This window comes from Argiope bruennichi, chromosome 4, assembly GCF_947563725.1.
Source record: "Argiope bruennichi chromosome 4, qqArgBrue1.1, whole genome shotgun sequence".
Taxonomy (NCBI): domain Eukaryota; kingdom Metazoa; phylum Arthropoda; class Arachnida; order Araneae; family Araneidae; genus Argiope; species Argiope bruennichi.
Window position 1 is genome coordinate 104,918,040 of NC_079154.1, and position 27,141 is coordinate 104,945,180.

Below are 27,141 nucleotides of genomic sequence, written 5' to 3' on the forward strand. Positions count from 1 at the left end.
CAGCAAGAGAATCTTCTTCTCTATGGAGCGAAATTTCTCAATACATTTAAATAAATTTTTATAGTAAGAAGAATTATGTGAATTGATTTTCAAATAATTCGGAAGAGCTATACTCTCTTACAAAACATATTTCAGTATAATATATTAGCTCTAGTGTGACAAATTATATAAAAGCAATAATTCTGCCAAAGTTCTTTCGCAATTGAAAAGTTTATCTGAGAACTTTCACTTTCGCTATCGTTTTTTTCTTTTGTTGATGTTTGTAATTTGAATACATGATACATGTTAAATATGTGAAATTGAAGAAAGTAGGCAGTGATATAATGTGTTAAGTGAAATTTTCAACAGATTCTTTCAGAAAGAATTAGTTTCTAGTTCTTTCTTTGGAGTTTAAAGCAGTTTTTACTTTAGTTATTTAGTAAGTGCATATTTGGCGTATAGAAAGAAAATTTTTATTTTTTTTAGTTACTTATTTTTTTATTTTATTTTTGTGGAATAAACAGTACCTGCGAAGTATTATATCGTATTAAGTATAAAAATATATCTTTAGTATGAAAAAAATAACATATCTATGATTTTCTTTGAAATTTCAATTTTAAAAGTTAGTTTCGGAATGCAGTAGATTCTTATCAATTTTCTTTTTTGTGTATTGTAAAACTAAAAATTGAGTAATTGCAAATTTATACTGAAGATAACAAATTTGTTTTTAGTTACAGAAGAAATAACAATTTATGGCATTTATCGATTGAATGATGAATTTATTTCTGATATTGAATTTGACGTATTGGAAAAAGGAAGTTTTGATCTCGTTTTTTATTTCTGCAATCACTTTCTTTAGGACTGAAATCTATTGCAAGAAGTTATAAAGTAACTTTTGATAGTCCATGCTTAAATTTTCAAAGATCCACTTTGAATTCTTAATCCAATAATTTATTTAATTTTATTTATATTTTATAATTTATCCAATATTTTTTGCATAGTTAAAAAATATTTTAAGGAAAAATTAAATATACAGGGATATTCTGGGTACTGTATCATTTTAAATTTTATTTTTGTTGCATTTTTGCATATATATTTATTATTTAGAATATTGTTATGATAATTAAAAAAATGAATTACTATTAAAAATATATTTGAATAATATTGCTTAAAATTAAAATTAAGCATTTTATGCATTTTTCAATAGCATTTTTAGCTATTAAACATGTCTTTTTTATATAGTAATTATACATATCAGTTGTTATCAGTTTTCTCTATTATAGTTTAGAAAATTTCTTCATCATCTAGAATGGCTACTCCAAGAAAATCTGCCAGAAAAAATGAAAAAGAACAGCCAACAACCAATTTACAGATTTGTAAGATTTTATTTAGTGTTTGTATAGATTTAACTGATTAGTTGACACTTATGATAGTTTAGGAAATTTTGTATATTTTTAATTGAAAGTGTAAAGACCTGACTTATGCAGATATTAAATTTTTTTTAAACAGAAGACTAACAGAGACAACTAAAGTTTCTTTTTATTGAATTGGTTTCTTCTAAAATAATAAACTTCATAACTTTGAATGTTTAAAGTATTCTTTAAATGAATTCATTTTTTTTTTTTTTTTTTTTGCAAAGTTGTATGGCTGTTATTTTTGAAGGAATAGTTTTGTTATTGCATTTTTATAAATATTTAACTTAATTTAATTCTGTTTCATCATCTTTTTTTTGGAAGATAAGGACAAACTTATTTTGGTACTGTGCATTAACCACATGCCAATTTTGCAAACTTTAAACATAACCACATGTTATTGATGAATATAGTTAATGGACTAACCTGGTATCTTTGTTAATTATTTGCTGGTTGAAATTGACTTGACAATTAATCATTGGCATGATAATATAATAATTAATATGCATGTAACTTGTATCTTAATAAATGATTAATTGTTTAAAGGTAAAGCATGTTTCTTAAATTAATTACTTGCAAAATATTCACTAGTTGTTTCCCTTTTTGATTAAATGTGCATAATATTTCTATTAATCTTATATCTGTAAATAAAAAAAGTTTTTGAAATCTGAAGTTTTAATTTTGCATTATATTACTATAGGCCAAGAATAAACATGTTTGTAAAATTCGATGGTGTATAGGCTATGGATGTTAATTTTTCGTACTGAATTTTATCCATCTAGCTCTCTTTGTCTTGTTTTTAGCATGTTAACTTATGTTCAAATATCTGAACAGACACACTTCCTGTGAACAGATTTTAATAGAAATTTACAAATTTGGTATAAAGACTGCATACAAAATTTCATCTGTTTAGCTCAAAGGATGTAGCTTTTAAGTTCAAATTTTTTGACAATTACTATACTTTCTGTATACAATATATACGAGAAAGTAAAAATCTATGAAATTTGTAATTGTTTAAAATATTGTTAGAATAATTTGTCTGAAATTATTTCATTTGAGAGTCTTGCTTTTAAACTAAGCAAAAAATTGCTGACTATATAATAATATTAAATATCTCCCTAAATATATATAAAAAGTGATTTTTTTTGTTTTTTTCTTGAAATAATTTGCAATTATTTATGGGGAAAGAAACTGTCATTTTTGTAATATTATGATGTAAATGTAATTTCTTTTTCTAAAATTTTTAAATTTGTTGCATTTAAGAAAATACTGAGAGGTAATGGCATTTGAATAAGATAAATATTAGATATAGTTTTTCTATAGCTCAATTTTTTAAAGAAGTAATATTTGATAGATTAGTATTAATATTTTTTCAGCTAACAATCAACTTGAAGAGGATGAATATGGATATGTAGATACCAAAGGGAAAAAAGCATCCTCTACCTTATTACAACAGCTTCCTAGTCGTCATTTAGGTAATGCTCTTTTTTTTTTTTTAACAAATTTCATTAATTTCAAGAGATGCTATAATGCATTTTTACTTTAGAATATTTATGAGTTGTTGTATTAAAATGCCAATTATTAATTCTTTATTTTACCGAACAAATATTTATTAATGGCAGGCTTAGTATTTTAATCACATACAAACAAAAACTTATTGAATTGCAATAGTTATTGTTGAATTTTTACAGCTGGAACTTTTTTATATTTCTATTTTATTCATGTTAATTAGTGCTATTTATTGATCATAGATACTTTCTATGTCAAGGTTTTTCTGTTGAAAATCAGAAACGATTGAATAATTTCTCATATCTATTATACTTCAGATTTTGATGCATCAAAATCAGAAATAAATATGAAATATAGAAAATCATCTTTGTTAAAACTATGAGCAACATTTGACTACCATTACATTGGCATCTTTGCGACTAGGAGGTTCCAAAACTGATTATATAAATAATTTGCTGTATATTTAAGCCTGATATTTGTGAATGTGATGCAGTGTGATGAGGACGGTGGATGCTGGCTCAGATGCTATTTTTGCCATCAAGACCCAAGTTAAAAATTATGAGATCTATTCTAAAGTAGCCCTCACACCATATCAGTGTAAGACATTAATAAAACTTAAATTTATCAGGATTCAATTATTTGATATTAAAATATGAAATGTAATATCTAATTATATTTTTTATTCATGATTATTTTATTCTATCCCATTGCAAAATATTGTTTTAAAAATAAAAACTTTAGTGTAAATTATTATTTAAAAATGCAGTATTATTTTTAATAATTAATAATATATTCAATTGATTATAAGTGTACGTATTTCTCAAAAAAATTTTTTTGTTGGATATGGATTTTTTTTTTTAATGGTTGAAACATGACTGACAGAAGTTATGTAAAACTCATAATTATCTGCCAAATGGCACTTCTTTGAATTATAAGGCATTTATATGTGATGTAATTGCTTAATATAAAGTTTAATTTGTAATATTGTATAATGTACTCTCATTTTTTTTATTTAATTATTCCTCAGTATTTTGTAACTATTTTTTAAAATTTACTTTTATATTTGTTTTTTTAGAGGATATAATTGTTGATGATATAGATGAACCAGAAAACCTTAGTACCTCTTTACGTAGAAGGGATTCTCATTATCGGAAAGTGCGACTTAGGAATGCTTCCCTCAACTATCATAAAATAAATATTGGAGCTCAAAAAATTTATGAGGTTCAAATTTTTTAATTTTGTAGCATTATCATTTATGTGCTATGTTGTTTATATTTGCTTGCTTATATTGTTGCTAGTAGTGGCAATTAGAATTCTGCTAGTGTTCATAGTTAATAATAATTTTAATTTCATATTCTTATCTTAAATAAGAAGTATTTAACAGTAAGAAAAGAGAATAATCAAATTAAAGTTTTTTTTTCCTTCTTAGTTAATGTTCGAAATGATAGGTTCGAAGCACTGAGAATAATACTTTTTCTTTCAAATTGTCTGATTAAAATTATATACAGATTATTTACATAGGTATATTAGTTCATAAATTATTTTATTTTTCAATTTTTAATTTTTTTGAAAATAAGTATTGTTTCTTAGATTTTTGCATTAAATATATATTTAACAACATTGTGTTGCTGGAAAAAAATAACTGGGTTTTTGTAATAAATTTAAACTTATCATCACTTATTTTCTGTCTTATCTTCCCAAGGTCCTTAAAAATTCTTTAAATGTACTCAGGACCCCAGAAAAATACTTGATTTTTCATTAGGCCCTTGAAAAATGAACAAAATTTGCAATTTTTTTTTTTTTTTGATTTGCTGATTAATAAATAAATAAAAAAATTCCCCTTTTCTAAAAATGTTGCTCTACAATTCCACACAGCATTATAGTAGTCAGTTTTTAGATGAAAATTAAACTTGAAATTAGCATTTTGACAGCTCCATATGGCATTATAATAATCAGTTTTCAGAAAAAAAAAAAAAAAAAAAAAAAAAAAAAGATGAAAATTGGAAATTAGAATTTTGTCTCAGTTATTAAGTATTTTCCAAAGGCCATTATGTTTGGGGATATTGCTATTTAATGTTTTTCAAAAAACAAATGTCACTAATAAGATTTTTCTTTAAAAAATTTTTTTACCATTCTTTTCTGATAGTTATTTATCATCTGAAATTGTAGAATAATATTTTTTGTGATATTGTTAAAGAGTTAACAATCTTTAATGTTCTTTAATGTTGACAATCTTTGTTTCAACTAAATTGTAAATGTGTTTGTGAAGAGAACACCATTTAATAATTTGTATGATGTTAACATCTAGTAGTTGCTGTGTGGTACTAGCAGTAAAGGCTGCTTATATTGTGATATGTAAACTCACTTTGAGCTGCAAGTTTTAGCCTATTAACTAAAGATGAGCATAATAAATCTCTTTAGTGCTTTCCCCTTGAACATTTAAAAGTAGTAAGCTAGAAAGTAATCATGCATTTAAAAAATAATTGTGGATTTTTTTTATTTAAACTTAGCATTTGCATTTTTGTATCAGTGTGTAATTTTATGATCCTTGAATTTTCTAAAAGAGGTCCTTAAAAAGACCTTGGATTTTTTTTCTTCAATAAAATTGGAAACCCTTATTTTCTTTTTAATTAATTTTTTTGTTGATTTAAATGTATAATTTTGTGTACATAAAAATAAAATATGTACTACATATGTGCAATTTGCTATTGCAAGATTTTTTAAATTTTTTTACTATTATTGGTGATAGTGATACACATTGCAAAAGTTTGAAAATCTAGTCAATTCGAAATTATTCAGTCACTAATTAGAATTATTTTGTATGTGTCATTCTGCTTAAATATTTCAGATTTTTAATCTTTCAATGATTCTAATACAATCACATTTGATTTGCAGATTCTAAATGCAGATTCAGATACTGATGAAACAGATAAAATGAAAACTTTGCGAGAAATGCACCAAAGTCTAACAGTCAAAAGGCAGGTGAAAGAAAGACTTGATGCTGATAAAGAGAGAAAAATTGCTACTCAAGCATTAGGCTGTTGGATACGATTTAAATTAGCATTTTTTATGGTAAATTTAGTTATTTATATTAATTTCAGTATATTTGCATTCACTTGTTATAAAATTAATTAGTTTTACAATAGCTATATTATAAATTTTTTTCCAAATCTTAAATGTATTTTGTAACTGAACCATTCCAAAATAATAATAATAATAATTAATATGGAATGGCTAAAAAATGTTAAATAATTTTGATAAGCAGTTACTTAGTCTGAAATTCTCAGTATTTTGTAGATGGCATAAACAAATATGATCTATTTTAAAACTGAATGTTTGCAAAAAAATATCTGTTTTGGTTTTAAAAGTTTGTTTTTGTATATAGAAGTTTCAAAAGGTCAGAGACAACATTTTTATAACCATGAATGATATCCTTTATGAAATATTATTTTTCCTTTTTAGAAAGTAGTAAGTTTTTTCAGACCTTAAAATTTAAGAGGATTTTGTAAATCTCTTTATATTAATGAGATTTTTTTTGTTTTGTTTTTGCCTCAATGTATTAATTCAATAATATTAGTTTAGTATCTTTTTATTTTTATAACCATAAGATTAAGATTAACCATAAGTAATGCATTGTAGTTCATTTTTTTATCCGTTAAGAATTCATTTAAGTTTAATTACTAAAAAATAACATATTATAGTAAAGGACTCGAAGATATGCTTATCTAGATGTGTTGTTATTCTTTTAATAATATCTTTGATCTGATTATGCCACAGATTAATTTATTTGTAGAAAATTTTATGCACATTGGCAGAGTATTTTAGAAATATTTTTATGTACCTTAGATATAAATATACAGTATCATTAAAATTCTTTTTTCTTACAACGGGATCTTCTCTATCCATCATGTTCATGAAAGCTTAGATGAATCTAATCATCAAAATAGAATTGAAACAAATAATAAACACTAACAGAAAGAAATAAGAAAACTTTAAAAAAGTAATGAACTCTGCCAGACATAAGCATTGAAAAGTAAAACATATTTAAATGAATAAGTTTTTACAAATATTGCTTGACATATTAAAAATATGGCAGAATTATTACATAAAAGAGAATTAATCGATCCCCCGAATGATGAAATTTTATTTTGAAAAATGCTGAAATCCTTGTTTTTATAAAAATGTTATGCCAAACAAAATAATACTGGAAGAAAATATTAATAATATAATTGAAGTGAGAATATTATGAATCAGCAGGCTTTGGGTTATTAACCTCTCTTACAATACTGCATTAAAAAATTGTAAATAATGATCCCATAAATTACATAATGGCCACAAATACTCAGATTAAAAGTAATTATTAAGATCAGATTGAAACAAATTGTGCTCAACCAACAGAAAAAAGAAAAAAAGAATTCCTTTGTAAAGTAAAAAATTAAAAAAAAAAATGCTGAAAGAAAATAATCCAACTGTCTTCAAACTCCCTGTGAATGAATTACAATCGGAACCATAATCTAATAAACTTCTTACTGATTAAAAATTTCACCATCTTCTCAATCCAACTTTAAAAAAATGTAAATAAAACATGAATTTCCATTTTTGTAACTGATTATTATTTATGTTTGTATTCATTATTATAACACATAAAAAAAAAAAAAATCTCTCCCCAAATCGAAATTTGCCAGATTCTAAAAGAGCCTTATCATACTCATTCAGAGACAAAATAGATTAAATGTCTAAAGAGTAACAGATTTCAGTGGACTTTTCTGTAATGAGATGACTAAATGTGATTCTGCTCAATAACATTGTTACAGATTTGCAATTGTAAATTAAATTAGTTACATATTTAAAGAATGATTTTTCAAGAATTCATTAAAATTTATAATTTTATTTCTATATGCATATCAGAAATAATGAACTTTAAAAAAAATTTATCTCAAGTAAATTGCATACATATATATAGTAACCATTATAATATGTCTTTCTGGTATTTTTTAAAATTAGCAGTGATATTTAAAGAAGAAAAAATTTATTTCTAGACATGGCACAAATTTTGGCATGAATTGAAAAGTATATCTTATTTTTTTGAACCATGGCACTCATCAATCAAAACCATACAAGGACAATTTGGTTCAGGTGTTGCTTCATATTTCATCTTCTTGCGTTGGCTTTTGTACATCAATATGTGGAATTTTTTCACTACATTTTGCTTTGTTGTCATTCCCCAATTGATTGTTGAAACCAGAACAAATTATACATCACATCCTGGCAATTATACTTCAGATACTTTTCATGTTTCTGATTTACTGACAGGATCTGTAAGTATTTATTCAGTTAAGTTACTTATTTTAATAGCATAAATGATTCAAATTATGCATGGTGATTATTTTATGTACAATAGTCATAAGAAAATAATGCTTGTCTTCTTGTGCTGCGTTTTGTTTAATTTTGTATATCTGAAATATTACTGAAATTAAATTTTATCTATATAAAATGAATAGTTAAAATCTGTTATAATACACTTTATATCAAAATTATCTTAAATCCCATATGTATATGCTTATTATTATTCTCTTACTCATTTCAAGTTTTATTGCATTTTGAAATTATATTTCAAAATTTAGAAATTAGGGGGAAAAAAAAATGGGTTACTTGATTTATTTGATAATATGTCAATCCTATTATAAGATATTTGTCATCTAATCTGTAACAACAGAAGTCACACTAATATTACTTTAATTTGAATTACACATAACTAAAACATTTACTATTATACAGTGCAAAATGTATTTTTTTCATAGTAAAGAAAGAGTTTTGAGTTATTATTTAATTTTATTATTTTCCCAATAATCACCAGTCAAATTTATTTGATGGCACGTCTATACATCATTTAACATATCTTTAGAAAAAATGGCACGTTGATCTATAAAGGTTCGCCACCCCTGGGTTAGACCATTAGACTTAGAGCTACTAAATTTGACCAAAAGCTAGGCCAATATCTATTAAATATTAGGGTAAGAACATGCATCTTGGCATGATTTTTTAAAAAATTTTAATTACAATTTTAATCATAAAAATGAAGCTGAATTTGGGTTTTTTTAAAAAATAATTTCTGAAAATATTATTGCACAAAAAGGAATATTATATCATTATCAAAAGGCACCACTTTAAAATTTAAAAATTGCCTTTTTATTGATGCCAATTTAATAATTGGGTGAATTTTTCATAAAATTTGGCAATTTTTTTAACTGGATATTTTTTGCCTAATTACTAACAATAGATTATATTGTTGCCTTCAAATTCAATCATTTTCATTGTATCATCTGGCCATTAATCACTTGATTTTCTTCTCTTGTCGAAAACTACAGAAGGAATATTTGTATTATTTTCAGGGTGAATAAAAGTGATGTTACAATGCCCTGAAACTTAGATGAACAATGCATTTATGTTTTTAGTAGTATATGGATATTTTGTTACTGGTGTCAATTACAAAAGTTCATATAAACAATAAATAGAACATATATAAGTAAAATGTTATAATGGCTTTAATGTTTGAGAAATTGATACTATTGTGGCTATAAAGCGTTATCTGAATAATATTACAAAAATTGAATATACTCAACATCCCTGGCAAATTAGCTGGTTACCAAAAGTGGCTAGTTATGAATGCATACCAAGATTTAAAAAAAAAGTTTGAACTTTAAATCATGCATCACATGCTGTAGGCATTGCATTTAAAATTTGCTGTATTTAGGAAAATAGTGCCAAGCTGAAATGTTACTAAAACTTAAAAGAAAGAAAAAAATCTAAGTTTATGTGAATGGGGGAAAAAAATTAGATAAACACAAGGTTATTTTGAAAATATACAATGGAAGAATCATTTTCCTTCTTATATTGGTATCTCTTCTTTGATACTGTCTTTTTTTAGAGATATTATATGTAAATATTAATTTCAATACTGATATCAGGTGAATGTTAGCAATTCTGAATTTGATAAAATACTTATTTTCTTCTGTAAAATATAGTGACTTATTATTATATATATCTACAGACATAAAAAGTATTTTCAAACTTGGCTACAAATATTTGCAAAATTCAGATATTTCAACTACATTGAAGTCTTACTTCGCCATATTCAAACTACTTTAGTTGGACAATTATGAATATTTACTTTCTAATTCAGTTAAGAAAGCAGGAAAACTGTGCTGGTTTATGAAAACTGTCACCCAAACCTTTTGGTCCTAATGGAGGTATGCGTCCCAGTGATTGGATGTTATTCCCTATTGTGTGAATAAAACATACTTTTAACTATTTTGGCTCTAATAGGCATATATGTTCTGGACATCAGACTTCTTTCTCTATTGGGTAAATAAATGTTACTTTTACATAGGTTATTATAGGAAGAGCCATTTTTACATGGGACTAAAATTTTAATCAGGTAAAAGCTGGATTGAGAGGGTTAAGCTATAATTTAAAAAAAAAAAATTTGCTACATATTGTTGCATTTTTCAGAGTTACAAATATATTCATTACATTATTAGATCACATAGCTTTGATCTTTGACTAGAATGTATATTACCAGCCAAAATATTGGGTAAAAAATTATTCAGATAGAAATTAAAATTTGACTTATTATTTGTTTTATGCAATAAAATTACAGATATATTATTAGAGTTATAAATATATTTTCATATATTTATAATTGCACTTGATTAATACTTGTACTAAATTAATCTAAAAAAGTTTGTAAAAAATTAAATTTTTATATTTTATTTAAAATACTGCAATATTTTCATTTTTTTCAGCTGTTTTTTGGTATTGAATGTACTTCTTCAAATGCTTTTCAATATGTTTACTACAATTAGTATTGCACTTACAAAACATAACTTTTGAAAACTTTTAATTAACAAGTTAGGATATTTATGATTTTATTTTTTTATAGTTGGATTATCAGATTTTTTAATGATTTTTTTTATTTCATTTCATAGATTTAATATTTGAATGACAGTATATAACTTAATTATGACTTTAAAAGATATATCCTTGCTAGAAATTTGCCAAAATGTATTCAATTCTTGTTTATATGGTCTATAAAATATAGAAGTTTTGTTTGCTTGCTTATAAATAAGATTTATAATTTGATTTTTTAAAAAAAATTTCAAATATTTTTCTTTTTTATCAAGAAAAAAAGAGAAAATGAGTAAAATTTTTGATTTAAAAAAAAAAAAACTGATATCAATATATTTTATGGTGATGTTGTATTCTAATTTTAATTAGTATAAAAAAATCTTCCTTTTTAAATAGAACTAACTGACAAAATGTTGCCTTTGATTAAATGAATTTAGCGAGTTTGTTTCTAAACTTTCTGAATAATATTTTTTTTTTTATTCAAATAAATCTGTATTTTAAATATTATAGTATAAATTCTTTAAAAATGGGTATACAAAAAGGAATAAAAAAATTTTTTTTTTTAAAATTCTATAACTCAAAATAAATTGTAAAAGTGAATTATAAATTTCAAAAATGAGAAAAACTTAATTTGATTGAATAATATTTATGCTCTGGAATTTTTATAAGCTAAATTATTTTGTGATGGAAATCTCTTCAATTTCTATTATAATGATACATGCAAAATAACCTTTATGCTTATAATTTTTTAAAATCAATTTTAGGGTTGGTTTTCTGATTCCTTGTTTTATTTTGGACATTACTCCAATAAAATTATTGAGGTAATTCCAAATCTTCCTTATAATATGCCATTGGCATATCTGCTAACCATTGGAATAAATGCTGTCATTAATCTAATTGCAGTTAGTTCTAGGTAAGTTAAATTGTATTCAGAATAAATGAAATAATATGACTGTAATCTTAAGTTTTTGGATTAATATTTTTTTAATAAATTTTTTTCTAGTATTACAGCCACTTATCAGAAGAATTATGTTGATACTGCAGGAGGCATTAAAAATGTGTTTTGTAACAAAATATTTTCTGCTTGGGATTATGCAATTGAAACTGAAAGTGCTGCTCAATTGCAAAAACAAGCATTCTGTAATGGGATCAAAGTAAGTGTGTGTTATATGTATGTGTATATAGGATATCGCACAAAAGTGGAACAAGCCCTTATGATTGTACCTAGACATATATTTCCAAGTTGCATTGAATAAAGTGGATGATTGTATGAAAACTATTTGGCTTCTGTGGAGGTTGATAGTAAAAAAATAAATAAATTTTTGTGTGTTTCCCATGGACTAAAAGTATCAATTAATGTAATGTTTCCCTTACATTCTTTTATGACCAGAGAAAGTTTCATATTCGTATCTACAGAATTTGCAGATGTGTTTATTTTTAATTTTCTTTTAATTCTTAAATTTAGATAAAAACACTTTAGATATGCAAATTTTTCAATAAAAAAATGTTATATCAAATGTTAATCTCTTAGTACATCATTAAATAATCATGACTTCAAAAAGTTTACTAATTATGCATAATGTTGTTCATTCTGAAAACTAAACAATACCATTCTCAGAATCCCATCCTTTTTCTTCTCATTCTATATAGATCAGTCAAATTCCAAAGTTTGAGGGAAAAAAAAAACAATATTGGAATATTAATTGTAAATTATTTGAATATAAATGGAACTACAGAAACTGAACAAACACACTTTTCAGCAGAGTGTTTTATATTTGTGAAGAATATTGCAAAAGAAAATACTTGAATGCATATTTAAATATTTAGTTCCATTTTTATTGGAGGGAAAAGCAGTATTATGTGAAGAGTGAATGGTTGATTTGTTTGTTTATTCCAAAACACAAATTTCCATTTTATGTTCAAAACATGTGAAGATCCAATTTGAAATTTCCCTGAAAAAAAAAAAAAAAACTGTGAATACAAAGAGCAGCTCGATTCATTTAATGAAGAAATTCATTTAGATAATTTCTATTCTAATGTTTTGAGGTTCAAAGTATTTTCTGATTTTTGCGAAGTCATAAAAATAAATCTTGTTTGCATGGCTATTTGAAAAAAAAAAAAAAATTTAGTCTAAGAACTGTGTATGATGCCATAAACTTTTATAGAGGTATCTTAAATGTTCCGATTTCAAGAAATTTGCTACAATATACAAAATTTGCTCATATGAGGTATTAAGAAGCTTTAGAAAAGTGGAAAAAAGTTCTGGGGGGTAGGGAATCCTACAAATGCATAACAGCTGTGCAAATTAAATTGTTGCAAAAGAAAGAGATAAAAAATGAGACAGATGACTGCAGAAGTTTCAGAAATTAATACTCAAATATAAAAATTGGCAAAAAAAAAAAACAAAAAAAAAAAACCCACCTTTATGCTTTTTTAATAAGTAAATATTAAATGGTTTGAATTATGATAAATTATTTTATAGAATTAAACTAATTGAATGGTTGAATAGATTATTTTGTATTTTATTTCACCCAAGTTCCTTAATTTTGTATGTCTTTAATTTAGAAAGAATTAGGAAAGTAATCAATATACATCTTTCCTTTAACATGTTAATTTGTCTTGTAAAATTCTAAATAATAATGAAGGTTTTTTTTTTTTTTTCTGTATGCAAATATAAACATTTATTTAATATACTATTATTTCAAGTAATGTTGGATTGCTGCTTGCTGACTATTTCCTCTTGCTTTTTCCCACTGATAAAATTTATGGATTATTGTTATTTTATTGTAATTTGCTCATCGATGCTATTTTTGCATCGATATACTGCATAAACATACAGAGAAAGCACAAGGAATTTTTTTTTTCCTGATTTCAGTGGCAACTCTAAAAAATAGATTCTAATTTTAAAAAAAAGTCTATGAAATGCTCTGATGTATTTTAAATAATTTATTTTTATTAAACATATTAAATTTTTATATTATAAGTATTGAATAGATATATGTCATATTGTAAATTTTAGAGGTATTTCATATGAATAAAAAGACAAGGAAAGATTATTTAGAAATACTATTGAATATCACTTTTTAAATATTATATTTTTTAAAAAATGATTTTTATGCAAGCTATTTCATTTAACAAAATATTTAATTTGCTATGTATTTTTAGGAGCTTATATATATGAAGGTGCAGGAGGAAAAAACAAGAAGTGTTAAGCAGAAAATTATACAAAGAACATTAATTGTGTTGATTAGTTTGCTTTGTTTAGCAGCAATAGGGGGTGTTGGCTTCCTAACTTATTATCTGTTGGAAAAGAAAGCATTAAAGGTTTGTTCAAACTGAATATTTTTAACATCTGTGTTTATGAAGACTGTTTATTCTTTTCATTTGTGTTAGTGAATTGAAAAATAGTTATCCCATAATGTTGTCAAATATTGTGTACAGTCCATATCTGTAATTTTTTATTTTTATGGCCTCTGGGTTTACTAGATGATTTTCAGATTTTGCTAAGAATGCTGAAATAGTAAGTTTATATTGCAGATTTCAGATTATGCCATGATTGCTATGCTCTGTTATGCATAAGATACCAAGATTTCATCAAGATAGTTGCATTCACATGTTAACTTGCTGGTTTTTAGCTTATGTCAAGATTACCAAAGCTGAATAGCTATACCCAAGCCGTTTGTCTTGCTGATTTATCACAGGGGCCTTAAACATAAACAAATATTGTTTATTGAAGTATTGAATTCCACTGGAGACACATCATAGGGATGAGAAATTATTGCATAAGTAAGCTGACCTGTTGTTATATTAATGGTATTGATGCTTTTTATGCATATTGCTGATGGTAGATTGTACCTCTATATGAGGAGTTGGGCACATGTGCTTGAGATATTACTTGAGGGGATTCAATCTTTGATATTAAGGTAAGACAGGATTAACTTTTTGCAGTTGTTGAAATATTTATCTAAGAAAAATGTTGCATTTTTTATCATGGTTTGATATATCTGTATTTTGTTCATTGCTCTTTATCACATATTCATTAATTCTGCACATAACTTTTTGTCAGGCAACTTTAGAGAACAAGTGAAAGATTAAAGAACAAAATAATAATTCATTAGCTGCCTTTGGCAACCAATTGTTTGCTCATGATATTCATAGCATTAATTTAATTATGGCCACTAACTTTGATGAAATACAATTTATCAAGCAAATGAAAATATTATTTAAAATTATGCTTGCACATAAAATAAAGAGCAATCTGATTAGTTAGAAATGCCTGCAAGATCGCAAAATTCAGCTACCAATAAAACTTCAAAATCAATGTAGTTATTGAAATTGGAGACTGTGTTAAGCTTCTATTTTGCAACATTAAGAAATGAAATTAAGAATGAGCACTAGAAAATTAAGGGCTGAATGGCATAAGTTACCATTGATAATGTATGTAAACTTCAAAAGCCTTCAAATGAAATGGCGAAATTTGCACTGTGTTTGGGCTTGGTGGCCAGTCATGATTTTTTCTTGTGAAGAATGTACACTGGTATTTTTGATATTTCTATAAAAGTATGGGCAGATAACAATCGTTGATGATTTATCCAAAGGCCATAAACTTTCATAAGAATCAAAATTGTCGAAATCAGACTCGAGTTGGGGCTAGGAGACTGGTTTTTTTTAGTGCTTATTATTTTAGATATATAAATTGTCTCAGATGACCAAACTGTTATGGAATCATTTGGCTTGAATTGAAACTCTACAATTTTACATTTGGTCAGTATTTTTTACTCTCCTTAACCTTTCTACATTTTATGTTCATTTACTGCCAATGTGAAAAATTCCAAGTTGATGTACGGTTGCATAAGTTTTGCAATATTTATTTATTATATATTTTTTGTTGATTAGAGGTTATAAAAATGAAATTTTATGCCAATATGCATAAGGTTGATTGCTATTCTTAATATTATTATATTATTTATTAAATAAGAAATTATTAAGTATTAAAAATAAATATTGCTTATAAAAAAATCATTAAAATATTTTCCAAGTTTTTTTTTTTTTTACTATCAATTTTCTTTTTGTTTAGTTTAAGCTTGTTTTCTGTTTTTAGGTTGATGTAAAAATTTTACAAGATATGACGCTGTCATTAACTGTTACTAGTATTGCTATTGTATCATATTTTGTATTAAAATATGCAACAAGACTTGAATTATATTTATCACATAGACTGAGGCTTTACTTGACAATGATAAGGTAAGAGGCTGTTTTATTAATATTGAAGACTTGTAATTTTTTTAGTAACATATTCAGAATTTTCTATAATTCTTTATACTTTTAAGTAAGATTTTTTAATTGAATTGATTTATTTTTAAATGTACGCTTTATATTTTATTAATAGCATTCTTTTCTTAATTGATTAGTTTTTAATTAATTTTATTCACTTTTTATAACAGAATGAGTTATATAAATGTAGTTGAAATTTGTATTTTATATCATAAAATTAATTAGGATATATTTAAAAATAGAAAACATTGCATTTTGTTTAATTTTTCAGGGTTGTGACATTAAGAATTGTTATGCTTGGAATAATTGCATATTTTTGGATCTTTATATTTAAACCTCCAAGAAATATGAAAGTGGTAAGTTTAATTTTATTTTTATGATCAAATTTTTTTTATAAAACTTTTCAAAATTTTAATACTTAATACTATCTGTCATTAAATAGAAGAACTTTTCAGAAATATCTCACTGTGAAATAAATTAATTTTTAAAATGGAAGTATATTATCTGCTTTAGGATTTTGCCTGCTTTTTAAAAATACAATGGAATATATCAGATAACTGTCAATGTGAACATCACCCCTAGTAACATAAATATCTTTAAGTCTGTCGAAATGAATGGTACAAAAACACTTATTATATGATTTTTTTTATCTTTATCATATTTATCATTTTAACCAGAAATTGGAGGTTTTAAATTTGGTATTAAACAGATATCTCAGTTAGATAGTTTAGAATTTTAATCTTTTTTGTTTTGATATTTTCAAGTAATTATAACTTTGCTTTACTTAAATCATGTGAAATTAACATAAACCATCTAAATTATCATTTTTAAATGATAACAAATTAAAGTTGCTCTTTCCATTCTTTCTTTTTAGTCATTGCAAAATGCTTTAATATATATATAAAGTATTGTTAAAAATGTTTTAATTTATAATTTACCATTTTGTTTCATATTCTTTGTAAAATTTCAACAAAATGGAATATAGATTATAATTTTTTTATTAAAAATATTTTCTTTACATTTATTATATATTTCAACTTCATTAGTAAATTTTATTTTATAAAACCATTCCACATTTAAAGTGAAACAATTTTAAAAATTAATTCTCTTCTAAAACTATAATTTGTTTTCTTTCTAGTGTTATGAAACAGAACTTGGGAAAGAAATCTATCGTCTCATACTTGTTAATTTTTTGATAGAAACCCTGATTTTTACATTAATTGGAGAATATGGAAGGAAATTAATTAGTCTATATTTTTCTTCTGTTGGACGGGCTACATTTGATGTGGCTTATAACACTCTTGACTTGATATATTATCAAACTCTGGCATGGTAAGATTTAACCTTTTTAATTTTTATCCTATGATGCACTAAAAAAACATCAAATTTCTCTGAAACATTATAATTTCTCTGAAGCTGACAGCAGTTAGTTCATTAAAAATACTCTTCAATATGTCTTTTGAATATTTGGTAAATTAAATTAATCTAAAACATCATAACTATTTTCTGCTCGTTAATAATATTTTTTGAAATTTTTCCAGTAACTTTTCTTTAAAGTTTATCTAGAAAATTCTCTTTATTTTATTCATGGAACTGCATTAACTTAATTTGCCAAATGTATTGTATAGTGGAGAAAATAAACTTAATTTAAATTATTTTTGTAACCTTTGCTATGGTATTTTGTGATTATAGTTTATCCAGGACTAACATAATTTCTAAAGAAGTTTAAAGTTTCTCTTTTGTGAGTTATTTAGCATGTAATCATTTATTTTGCCGGATTTGTTTAACTGTTCAGTAAGAATTTAGGCTGAAATTTTTTTTCTTTAAAAAAAAATTAAATAATTCATCTCTTTTTATTCATTTGACAGTGAAATCTGAAATCCTATAATATTCTAGAAAAATGATAGGTTTTCAGATTTCTTTTTTATATTAAAATCACATACTGCAATTACAAATGTAGTTCTTGATTTTACTATCAGTAAACTTAATATGTAGTAATTTTGTAAATAATTTTTTTTAAATATTTGTAAAGTATTGTTATATGTAATCATGTATTCTTTTGTAAATTTTCAAAATAATTTAAATTAATTATTTTCTTAACATTAAGGAGGATTAATCTGAAGAAAATGAATTTTTAATTATATCTACTGAAGCAAAGCATTATGTTAAAAGAAACTATTAGCTTGCAATAATGCAAAAGTTTTGTATGGAATATTTATTTACTATTTTTGCAGAATATTATTAATCCTTTGCAAACAGTTTTTAAAAGTTCTTAATTAGATGGGGCATTATACTTGTTATTTAGGGCATTTATTATTTTATTCCATAAAAGAATGCAGAGGACACATGCTGAAATGTGTTCTAGTGGTTTTTGTCTTTTAAAACATTTGCTATTTTAACTTAAATACAAATTTAAATATTGAAAATGCTGTTATTGAAGTATGGAACTGGCTCGCCATTTCAGTACAAGGAGTTAAGCCAATCTATAAATTCAGAGACAATATGCTTGGATATATGCCTTCTGTAATTATTTTTTAGAAATTGAATGAAATCATATTCTTTTGAACTTTATCCTTCATATTTATACCTTAGTAAAAAATTGCTACAAATTTGTTAAGGAACGTATCTAATGCTAATATGTGATGAGTAGCAATTGTTATTATTTTTTTAATGAATTGAAATAACATCTTTGAACAAAAATAATGAAATGCACTTCAATTAGTGAGTAATGAATTTTAAAATTTAAATGAATTAAATTTTAAAATGAATTTTTAAATTTTAAATAGTTTTATCATGCAAAATTTTGGGATCTTCAGTAGTCTTGAACACAGTTTTAGCAGCTTTGAATATTCAATATTGATTATTTATTTCAAAAATTTATTTAAATTTATTTATTTCAAAAATATTTTTAGTACTTTTGTTGTTTCTGAATATACGTATTTTAATATTCTTCTTACAGGATTGCAATTTTTTGTGTACCTATGGGATCTTTTATGATTATTATTATATTAATTCTTTTGTTCTACATTAAAAAATCATCAATGGCCTTTACATGTAAACCACCTATACGATCTTGGTCAGTGAATGAGGCACAAACATTTTATTTAGTTCTAACTTTTGTTATGTTTTTCTTTTCTGCTGTTACTGTTGGATATTCTATCTTTGGGTAAGTTATGATTTTTCTTAATTTTATTTGTTTCATTTGTAACCTATTTGATTTTTTTAAAAATATAAAGCTTATATATTGTATATTTGATTAATAATGAAATGGTCTCATTATTTTTATATAAGATACAGTGTGATTGAGTCTTACAGCACTTCTCATAGAAATTTAAAAACTTGCGATAATACCTGAAGAAGATTTTAAGAATTCCACTATATTTTGATTTTTTGATGATCATCTTTTTCTGCACTTCAATTCTTTGAAATGTTTCATGCTAAAAACTAAACATTTCTTTGAGCATATTTTTAATAACTTCTGAAATATGTAAATGTATTGGTTTTAAACAAAATTTTTGTAAAAAGACTTTAAATTTTCATTCTCTGTAGTCAATGATTTTTTATTGAATTAAATTTTTTTTTGGGTTGGAATTAAAATTAAACTTATTAAAATATTTTTATGAATTTTATAATGATATTAGTTGGATTATATGATATAGATCAGAACCATCTGACTGTGGACCTTATCGTGACTATCAGAAAACTCAAGATATTGTCACTAAAGTATTCTTTGGAAAGGATGAGCAAGGTATATTCACAAAAATTATAACTTACATAACTTCTCCTGGTGTCCTGTTTGCCATTTTCTGTGCTTTAGGGTATGTAGAAAATTTTACATTTATAATTTCAAATCAAATATAGATGTTTCCTTCTAATAATCTGTTTATTTAAGTGATTTTTTTAGTCCATTACATGAAATCAAATGGTAATTTTAAAAAATGCAATGATAATTTTTTTTTATTTAATTTTATCTTACTATAAATTAAAAAAAATTATTAACTTTATCTTATTTTTTTATGTTTTTCATTTATTTTTATTATATGCATTGTTTCTATTGTCTTACTTTTAATTTATAGTAAAGTTTTGATTTGTGAAAAATGGGGATATTGTATTCTGCATTTTTAAATACTTTTATTTAAGTCCTGTTAGCAAGTTTATTGTTTTATTAAATTATAATGAAAAAAATTCACAGCTTGTTTTTAATTTTCATGTTGTCTCACTTAAATTTCAGACTTAGTTTATAGCATATTTTAACATTTTAATAACTAAAAGAAAGATAAATTTTTCTGTTATATTGTAGAAAATCATTTCGAATTTGAGTTCTGCTTTTCATTTTTCCATTCATTCCTACTTCAATGTAGCATATTGTGTTTTTTAAATTTATTTAGTTATTGTTATTTAACTAAATGTACTTTTTTTTTTCAGTTTGGTTGTTTATTATATGAGAGCTCAGGCTAAAGCACATATATCTGTTATCAAGAAAATACGAGAACAGCTAATATTGGTAATATTTTAGTTATTTAAACTTCATTTAACATTTATACATGGTTTTAAATTTTATCTAAGTAGATTATTATATAAAGTGAAGATTATACAAGAATTGTTTTTCTTTTATTTTGAATTCTAACAATTTGAATTTAATGTAAATATGAAATTTTAAATTATCTTGGAAAACTTTAAGAAAGCATCATATAATTGTAATAATAATACCAGGTATTTTTGTAGGAAGAGTTATTTTTTTATATGTATAAACTGTTGTGGGATTTATTTTTTTCTCTTTAATTTTCTTTACAGGCAAGTAAAGATAAAGTTTTCCTGTTAAAATTATTTGATGAAGCATTTCTTGCTCATTGGCAAACCAAAAGTTCGACAAATGTTAAGAAAGATCAAGGTAAAATCTCTTACAGCAATATTTCTTTTTTCCTGACATTTAAAATATTTTATAATGTAAGTGTATCTAATGCATTAAATTATTTCTTAAATTGTTTCTGCATAAATTTTTAATAATTATTGTCATTATTACAAAATTAAAATACTTATTACTTCAATATCTTCTTGAAAAAATTTATTTAGCTAATGAGAAAAATTTTGGAATCTTCAGTGGATGATAAAATATATTAATTAAAGATTATCCCAATGATTTATTGATATCCACTGTGACTTTTTTTTTTCGTAATATAAACATTCAGGATGTCATTTGTTTTCTTTTTGCATAATTTAATTCCCCCCCCCCCCTTTATTTTATTATTTTTATACTTATTTAATTTTAAGGAAATAAAAAAGGTGCTATTTTCCCCCCTTATTAACAGTTATAGTTTCTTTTAAGAAGATAACATAACATATAATAGAATTAGACTGATTAATTGATTTTGATATTAAAAAAGAAAATTAATAATGTCAGAATTGGAAAAATAATGATAGAAACCTGGGCAGTGGCTCTGATATTCAGTTTTCAATTGAATGAGGTTATTTATAGTAATTGCATAATGCCTATATATTGTAACTAGTGGATAACATATTTTAAAGTTCATAGATAATTATAATACATTTACTTAATATACTGAATTTTTTTACATAATTTATAGTTTCAATTTTTAAAATCTAAATCTTATAATATTTACAGTTTTTTTTTTGTTTTTGTTGTTTATGATAAAACTTACTTTTATAAATGAAAGAAGTTTTTTTTCTCTGTCTCACATGTCTTTTACTTTATTTCTGAACTGTGTCCAATTATTTGAGTTTCTGCATTTCTGAATCAGCTGAAGCCGTATTAATTAAAATAATTGGAGCTCTACTTCAATTTAAATTAAATTGCATTTAAACCATTTGTTTCTTATTATCATTTGATGCACTGTTTACATGATTTCATTATTTTTTTACTTAGCGCATATTGGCTAAGAGTTCTAAGGAAAAGGAAATGAATTTCAGAAAAAAGTGGAAAATGTTAGAATTTATTCACTTTTTTTTTTTGTTTCATGCTAGAATTTGATATTTTGAATGTAAACTTTGTATATGTAATACTATTATTTTATTCAATATAATTGTCTTTCATTAGGATTATTTATGATTTAGAATTTTTTGCCTTTGAATTGTTTGCAAGTCTATGCTTACTTATATCTTCATGGCATTACCTGAAAATATGGGGAAAATATTATTGCACTATGTGGGCAATGTTTTCAGTTTTGGTTGATTTTAGCATAACTTAGTGAAAACAATTACATAGAAGATTCCAACTTGAAAAAATAATTTTGTCTCAATATCTGAAGACTTCTTGGTACTTGAAATGCAATTCTTTATTTATAATCTACATTGTTATAAATTAATTAAAATCTATGGATTGATCATCTGATCATCATTGCATAGTTATGACCTACACATTAAATAAACATGAAATACGTATTTCATTTGAGATTTAATCCATTAGTATTGTAGATTATTTTGCTGGTAATTAACCTATCAAGGCATTTTTCAAGTACTGAATGCAATGCATAAAAGGGAAAGTAAATTACTCACTCATTTATTAATGCACTTTGCTTTTTTAAATGTGAAACTTTTAGCTTATTTTGAATTTTCTTAATTATGTAGATGCTTTGGATATGCGTATTATTTTATTATTACTAAAATTTTATTGCAAATTTAATGCTTGTATTTTAATGGCTGTTTTGCTTAGTTGTTATAATTTTGAGGTTTAAATTTAGAGTTTTTGATGATTTTTTGTATGCTTTTTTATAATAACACTTTGCATTTTGTTGCCATTGTTCCTTCAGACTCAAAACAGTCGCCACATCAAAGGAATGGTGTTAGTAGCCAGCATGAGGTTTTTAATGAAGGGTACACTGAGTATAATGACCATCCTCTTGAATCTCCGATCCACAAGAAATTTTCCCCTAGCTATATACCAGCTAAAGTACCTATCAATATAATAAATCATGAAAATGTATCGCCTGGTTTCAATAACATAAATAACATTTCTGCAAGAAGTGATGGCTATCGATCTCCTATTGCATCTTTTGGAAAGGAATCTCCTCTACAAATGCGAAGGGGGTCCCCTTATCCCGTCCATCAACATGGTTTTCGACACTTATGTGATGATAGCCATAAACAGACTCATACAGATTAAATTTAATTATTGTTGATTTAATATTTATGTGAAAAATATAATTTTATATATTTTGTATGAAAGTGATCAGAAATTTAAATTTTTTAAAATTTCAATTTTTTTTTAAATTTTTGAATAGCTTTGTTTTGGGGTATGTCAAAAAATCATATAGTTAAATTTCCTTTCATACGTAATCAGAGTTATATTTAGTATTTTAATTAATGAATGATAAATAAATCATCTTGAAGAGTGTGCAGTATTTTTAGAAATATAGTAAAGAAAAGAAAAAAAAAATGAAATGCTATTTCTTCTCTAAAAATTATAATAAATCAGCTTTAAAACTGATTGTTAATTTATGAATTAATTGATTTAAATTGTATGCTGTTGCATTTTTGAGTTTCAAAATTGAAGCTTTTAATTTGTTTGATATTTCTAAAGATAATATTGTAATGTGATAATTTGTTTCTTACTAAGAGATTTTTCATATAATATAGTAATAATAATTTGATTTACTTTCCTGATTCCTTTCAATTTTGCCCATTGTGTCAAGCAAGTACAATTTAGTATGAAGGGGGCAATTTTATTCTCTTAATTTAGAAATGTTCATTTGAGAAGATGTTTTTGTGAGCATAAAATGATTTAACAGGGATTCTTATTATAATATGTTCTTTTTTTTTTGTTGTTGTTAAAGCTGAATGCTTGAAAAACTAATTTTATTTTGTGTGTTCCTATTGTAGTCTGATGATATAGACAAATTTATGGCAAAGCAACTGTTCTAAATGCAGGCTATTCTTCATATGTACAAACAAAAAAATCTATATATAATATATATTGCATAAGCTGGTCTTATTCTAAAAGCAATATATTTTGTGATTTTTGAAACTTTTTGATATTATATATGTGAATTTGTGACTTTTTATAATAACATTTTGCCTTTATGATATATCATTTGACATTTAAAAGCCTTGATTATTTTATTTTATTCTATAGAATTGATTTCTCTTTCAATTATGATTATTAAGGAATGTAAGTCCCCAGTTACTTATGCATAATTTTTTTTAACTTCCTACTCTCAACTATATATTTAATTTTGCTTGTTGTGATATTTTGGGTACTAAATTTTTGTGTGTGTGACTATTTTGGAATTAACTTTATTTTGTTATATAGGACACTAAAGGTTTTTTTTTTATCTCCTGAAAATTTATTAATCAATTATTATAAATTTGTTTCAAAATGGGAGTTTATAACAGTAATCCAAAGTTTTTTTAATTATTGCTGTATGTAAGTAGGTTATACATTTGATATTTAAACATTTAATATATGTTAAGAAATTTTTCAGTAGTTTGTTTCCATCATGTTTAATTTGGCTATATTTTAGCCCTTCTAGTATTTCATATTATTTTTCATTTTGAGTGGTTGAAAACAGTGGCTATGATAAAATTTATAATGTTTAAATTTATAATGCGTTTTTAAATTTCTTAAAGGTCTTCATTTTTCACAAAATTTAAAAATACCAATAGAGATGTCACTATAATTGAAAAATGATATATAAGATCATGATGTTCTAATAGAAATTCTAAAGTATATCACCAGCATTTCATATTAAGTAAAAAAATAAATTTTTTACATGATAAATTAATGATTGTAATTTGATATGTTGTGGTTATAATTTGTTGTAATGTATTTTATGCAATTTTTTTATTAATCATTTTCTAAATATATATTTTTTTGTTTAATTTTTTAAAATGAATTTGATTAAGCATTTTATATTTTTCATTTTAATAATTTTTAATACTCAAATAATTTCGTTATCATCCCTTCATAAAGTTTCCAGATTTAAAAAAAAATTAATTGTACCAAAAAAATTTAAATGCAGTTCTTGTTTAAGTTTGTTTTTCTAACTGTTTTTTAATACCTTTGGATACATCTTCATACAATTTTGTTTTAAATTACCTTTATGTGTTTGCTATGTTCTATTAAAATAGAAAAACAATTAAGGATATGAAATCTAAATGGAAGTTACCAAAATTGTTGGGATTTTTTATGTTCTCACAATTTGCGATGGAGATAGTAAGTGATCATTTAGAATAAGGAATTTATATTTTCCTGTTTATTATATGTTATGAATATTAAAAGTTATTTAGTTAATTCAAGGTTTTTCTATAAATCAGATGTCAAGTTCTATTCTTATATCATATGGTTAAGTTTTGTGATTTTGTGCCTTATTGTTATCTGTACAAATTTTTCATGTACAATATTTAAAATATCAATTTGATATTGCAGTTTGTGATTTTTGATATCTGAAAATTTTATTATCGCTTTTGCTTTAAAGCATTTTTTTACTTAAATATACAGATTTTTGTAATGCTTAATAATACTCATGTGTGGGCATTAATTATAACATATTTTATATTATGAGGTGTTTTTGTTCCTACTCTGTAATATTTATATTTAGAATTATTCAAAACCATTTTTAGTTTAATTATCGTGTATGTGTGTATGTTTCTGTGATTTTTGATTTCTAGATTTGTTTTGTATCATTTTTATTTTGAAATGTTTGTTTATTTTTCTGTTGTGTCTCTTTCTGAGTAATTTTCATTCATGTAACTTAATTTTGTGTGACTGTTGGTTTCTTTCTACTCAATCACACAAAATTAAGTTTTTTCTTTCTTTCTCCCCCCTCCCCATCTTATTCTAGTCGGTTTAATATTTATTCTGAACTCCAAGTATATTCAATTTAGGATTCACTAATTATAGAGACTGCAACTAATTCATAGAAATGTGTTTTCTAGTCTGATTAATTTTGTCTTATATTTAGTTATTCATGATGATTTTCACTATAGTTTATTGATTAAAAATGAAATTAAATGAAATCATTCTGTTATACTTCAATTTTTTTTAATCTGAAAAAAAAAGTTAAGTATGTAATTCCAATTGTCTTCTTCCATTCTCTTTCCTTTGCTTCTTTTCGTTTTAGATAAGATCAAAACGTGCATATCTCACTCAGGAATCTCGTCAATGGTTGTATATTTTGAAAAATTACCCATTTTCCCTTTAAGAAGAGCATTTGGTTATGAAAAATTTTACAGCAAAATATAATTTATAGCATATTTGAAGAATCTAAATTGTAATAAAATGCTAGATTAAAAAAAAATTATATAAATTTAGTCTTATTTTGGAGAATAGAATAGTAATTCTGTAACTCTAACATTGAGACATATATATTGCATCTGAATGTTAGAATGTTATAGAACAGCATGAATAAAAGTTTTTGGCATTTAAAATATGTTTGTTTTGCAGATTCACAAAAATGCTATCTTACCATTAAGTTATTTGCAATTAATTATTACTTACAATTGTTTAGTCGACAATTATATTATTGTTATATTATGTCATTATATAACTGATATGTGGATAAGCTTTTTATATTCATTAAATTTTTTTCCTTCTTAATAGATATGAAAAATCTATGAAACTATGCTGTGCTGATTCATCATTTGTAAATGTAAATTTTAATAATATTGTCAAAAATAGTATATTTTTATCATATTTTGAATAAAAGTGGAGTGTTTAATAAAATAATATTGAATGCATATTTATGCTTTCCATCTAGATTATTTTTCTTTAATTATATAAAAATTTAATTTATCCAATTTGTTTCTATGAAAAAAATGTTTTAATAAGTTATATATGTATTTGCTAGGAAACTGATTTTATATGAATATTTTAAACATCACAAGAATTTAGAACTATTTAATCATGAATGATATATTTGTTTTAATTATGCATCATTGATGGAAGTTTGTGGGCTTATCTGATTGCTTGATCATGATTAAATTTATGGATTTTATTATATTTAAATTCTTTGAAAGTCTAGACACATTGTGCATGGTAATTACCTTATACTACCTAAAGTTATCTGTGTTTAAGACTAATGATTGACATAGGATTAGACTTGAT

The 27,141-nt window shown here is 24.2% G+C and overlaps 1 protein-coding gene across 3 annotated transcripts; it reads left to right on the top strand.

Moving 5' to 3' along the window:
- The first annotated feature begins 236 nt into the window (after positions 1 to 236).
- LOC129966610 (transmembrane channel-like protein 5) lies at positions 237 to 26,760 on the top strand. 3 transcript variants are annotated; one of them, XM_056081108.1, is made up of 17 exons: positions 237 to 418; positions 1,263 to 1,355; positions 2,768 to 2,866; positions 3,976 to 4,121; positions 5,796 to 5,972; positions 7,940 to 8,218; positions 11,573 to 11,721; positions 11,812 to 11,962; positions 13,974 to 14,132; positions 15,910 to 16,052; positions 16,354 to 16,438; positions 17,221 to 17,414; positions 19,042 to 19,248; positions 19,742 to 19,900; positions 20,508 to 20,586; positions 20,877 to 20,973; positions 26,638 to 26,760. In XM_056081108.1, the coding sequence occupies exons 2-17, from the start codon at positions 1,289 to 1,291 to the stop codon at positions 26,652 to 26,654; spliced, it is 2,208 nt and encodes a 735-aa protein (XP_055937083.1). In that variant the 5' UTR covers positions 237 to 418; positions 1,263 to 1,288; the 3' UTR covers positions 26,655 to 26,760. The 3 variants fall into 3 exon arrangements, with proteins under 3 accessions (XP_055937083.1, XP_055937081.1, XP_055937082.1); XM_056081106.1 differs by lacking the exon at positions 26,638 to 26,760 and adding an exon at positions 22,850 to 24,791; XM_056081107.1 differs by lacking the exon at positions 26,638 to 26,760 and adding an exon at positions 22,850 to 24,791 and having other exon boundaries at positions 1,288 to 1,355.
- The last annotated feature ends 381 nt before the right edge of the window (positions 26,761 to 27,141 follow it).

Excerpts from the sequence above, each read along its gene's own strand:
- LOC129966610 (XM_056081106.1), top strand. The coding sequence starts at position 1,289 with ATGGCTACTCCAAGAAAATCTGCCAGAAAAAATGAAAAAGAACAGCCA. Across the intron at positions 11,722-11,811 it reads CTAATTGCAGTTAGTTCTAG|TATTACAGCCACTTATCAGA; the intron begins GTAAGTTAAATT and ends ATTTTTTTCTAG. Across the intron at positions 20,974-22,849 it reads AAATGTTAAGAAAGATCAAG|ACTCAAAACAGTCGCCACAT; the intron begins GTAAAATCTCTT and ends TTGTTCCTTCAG.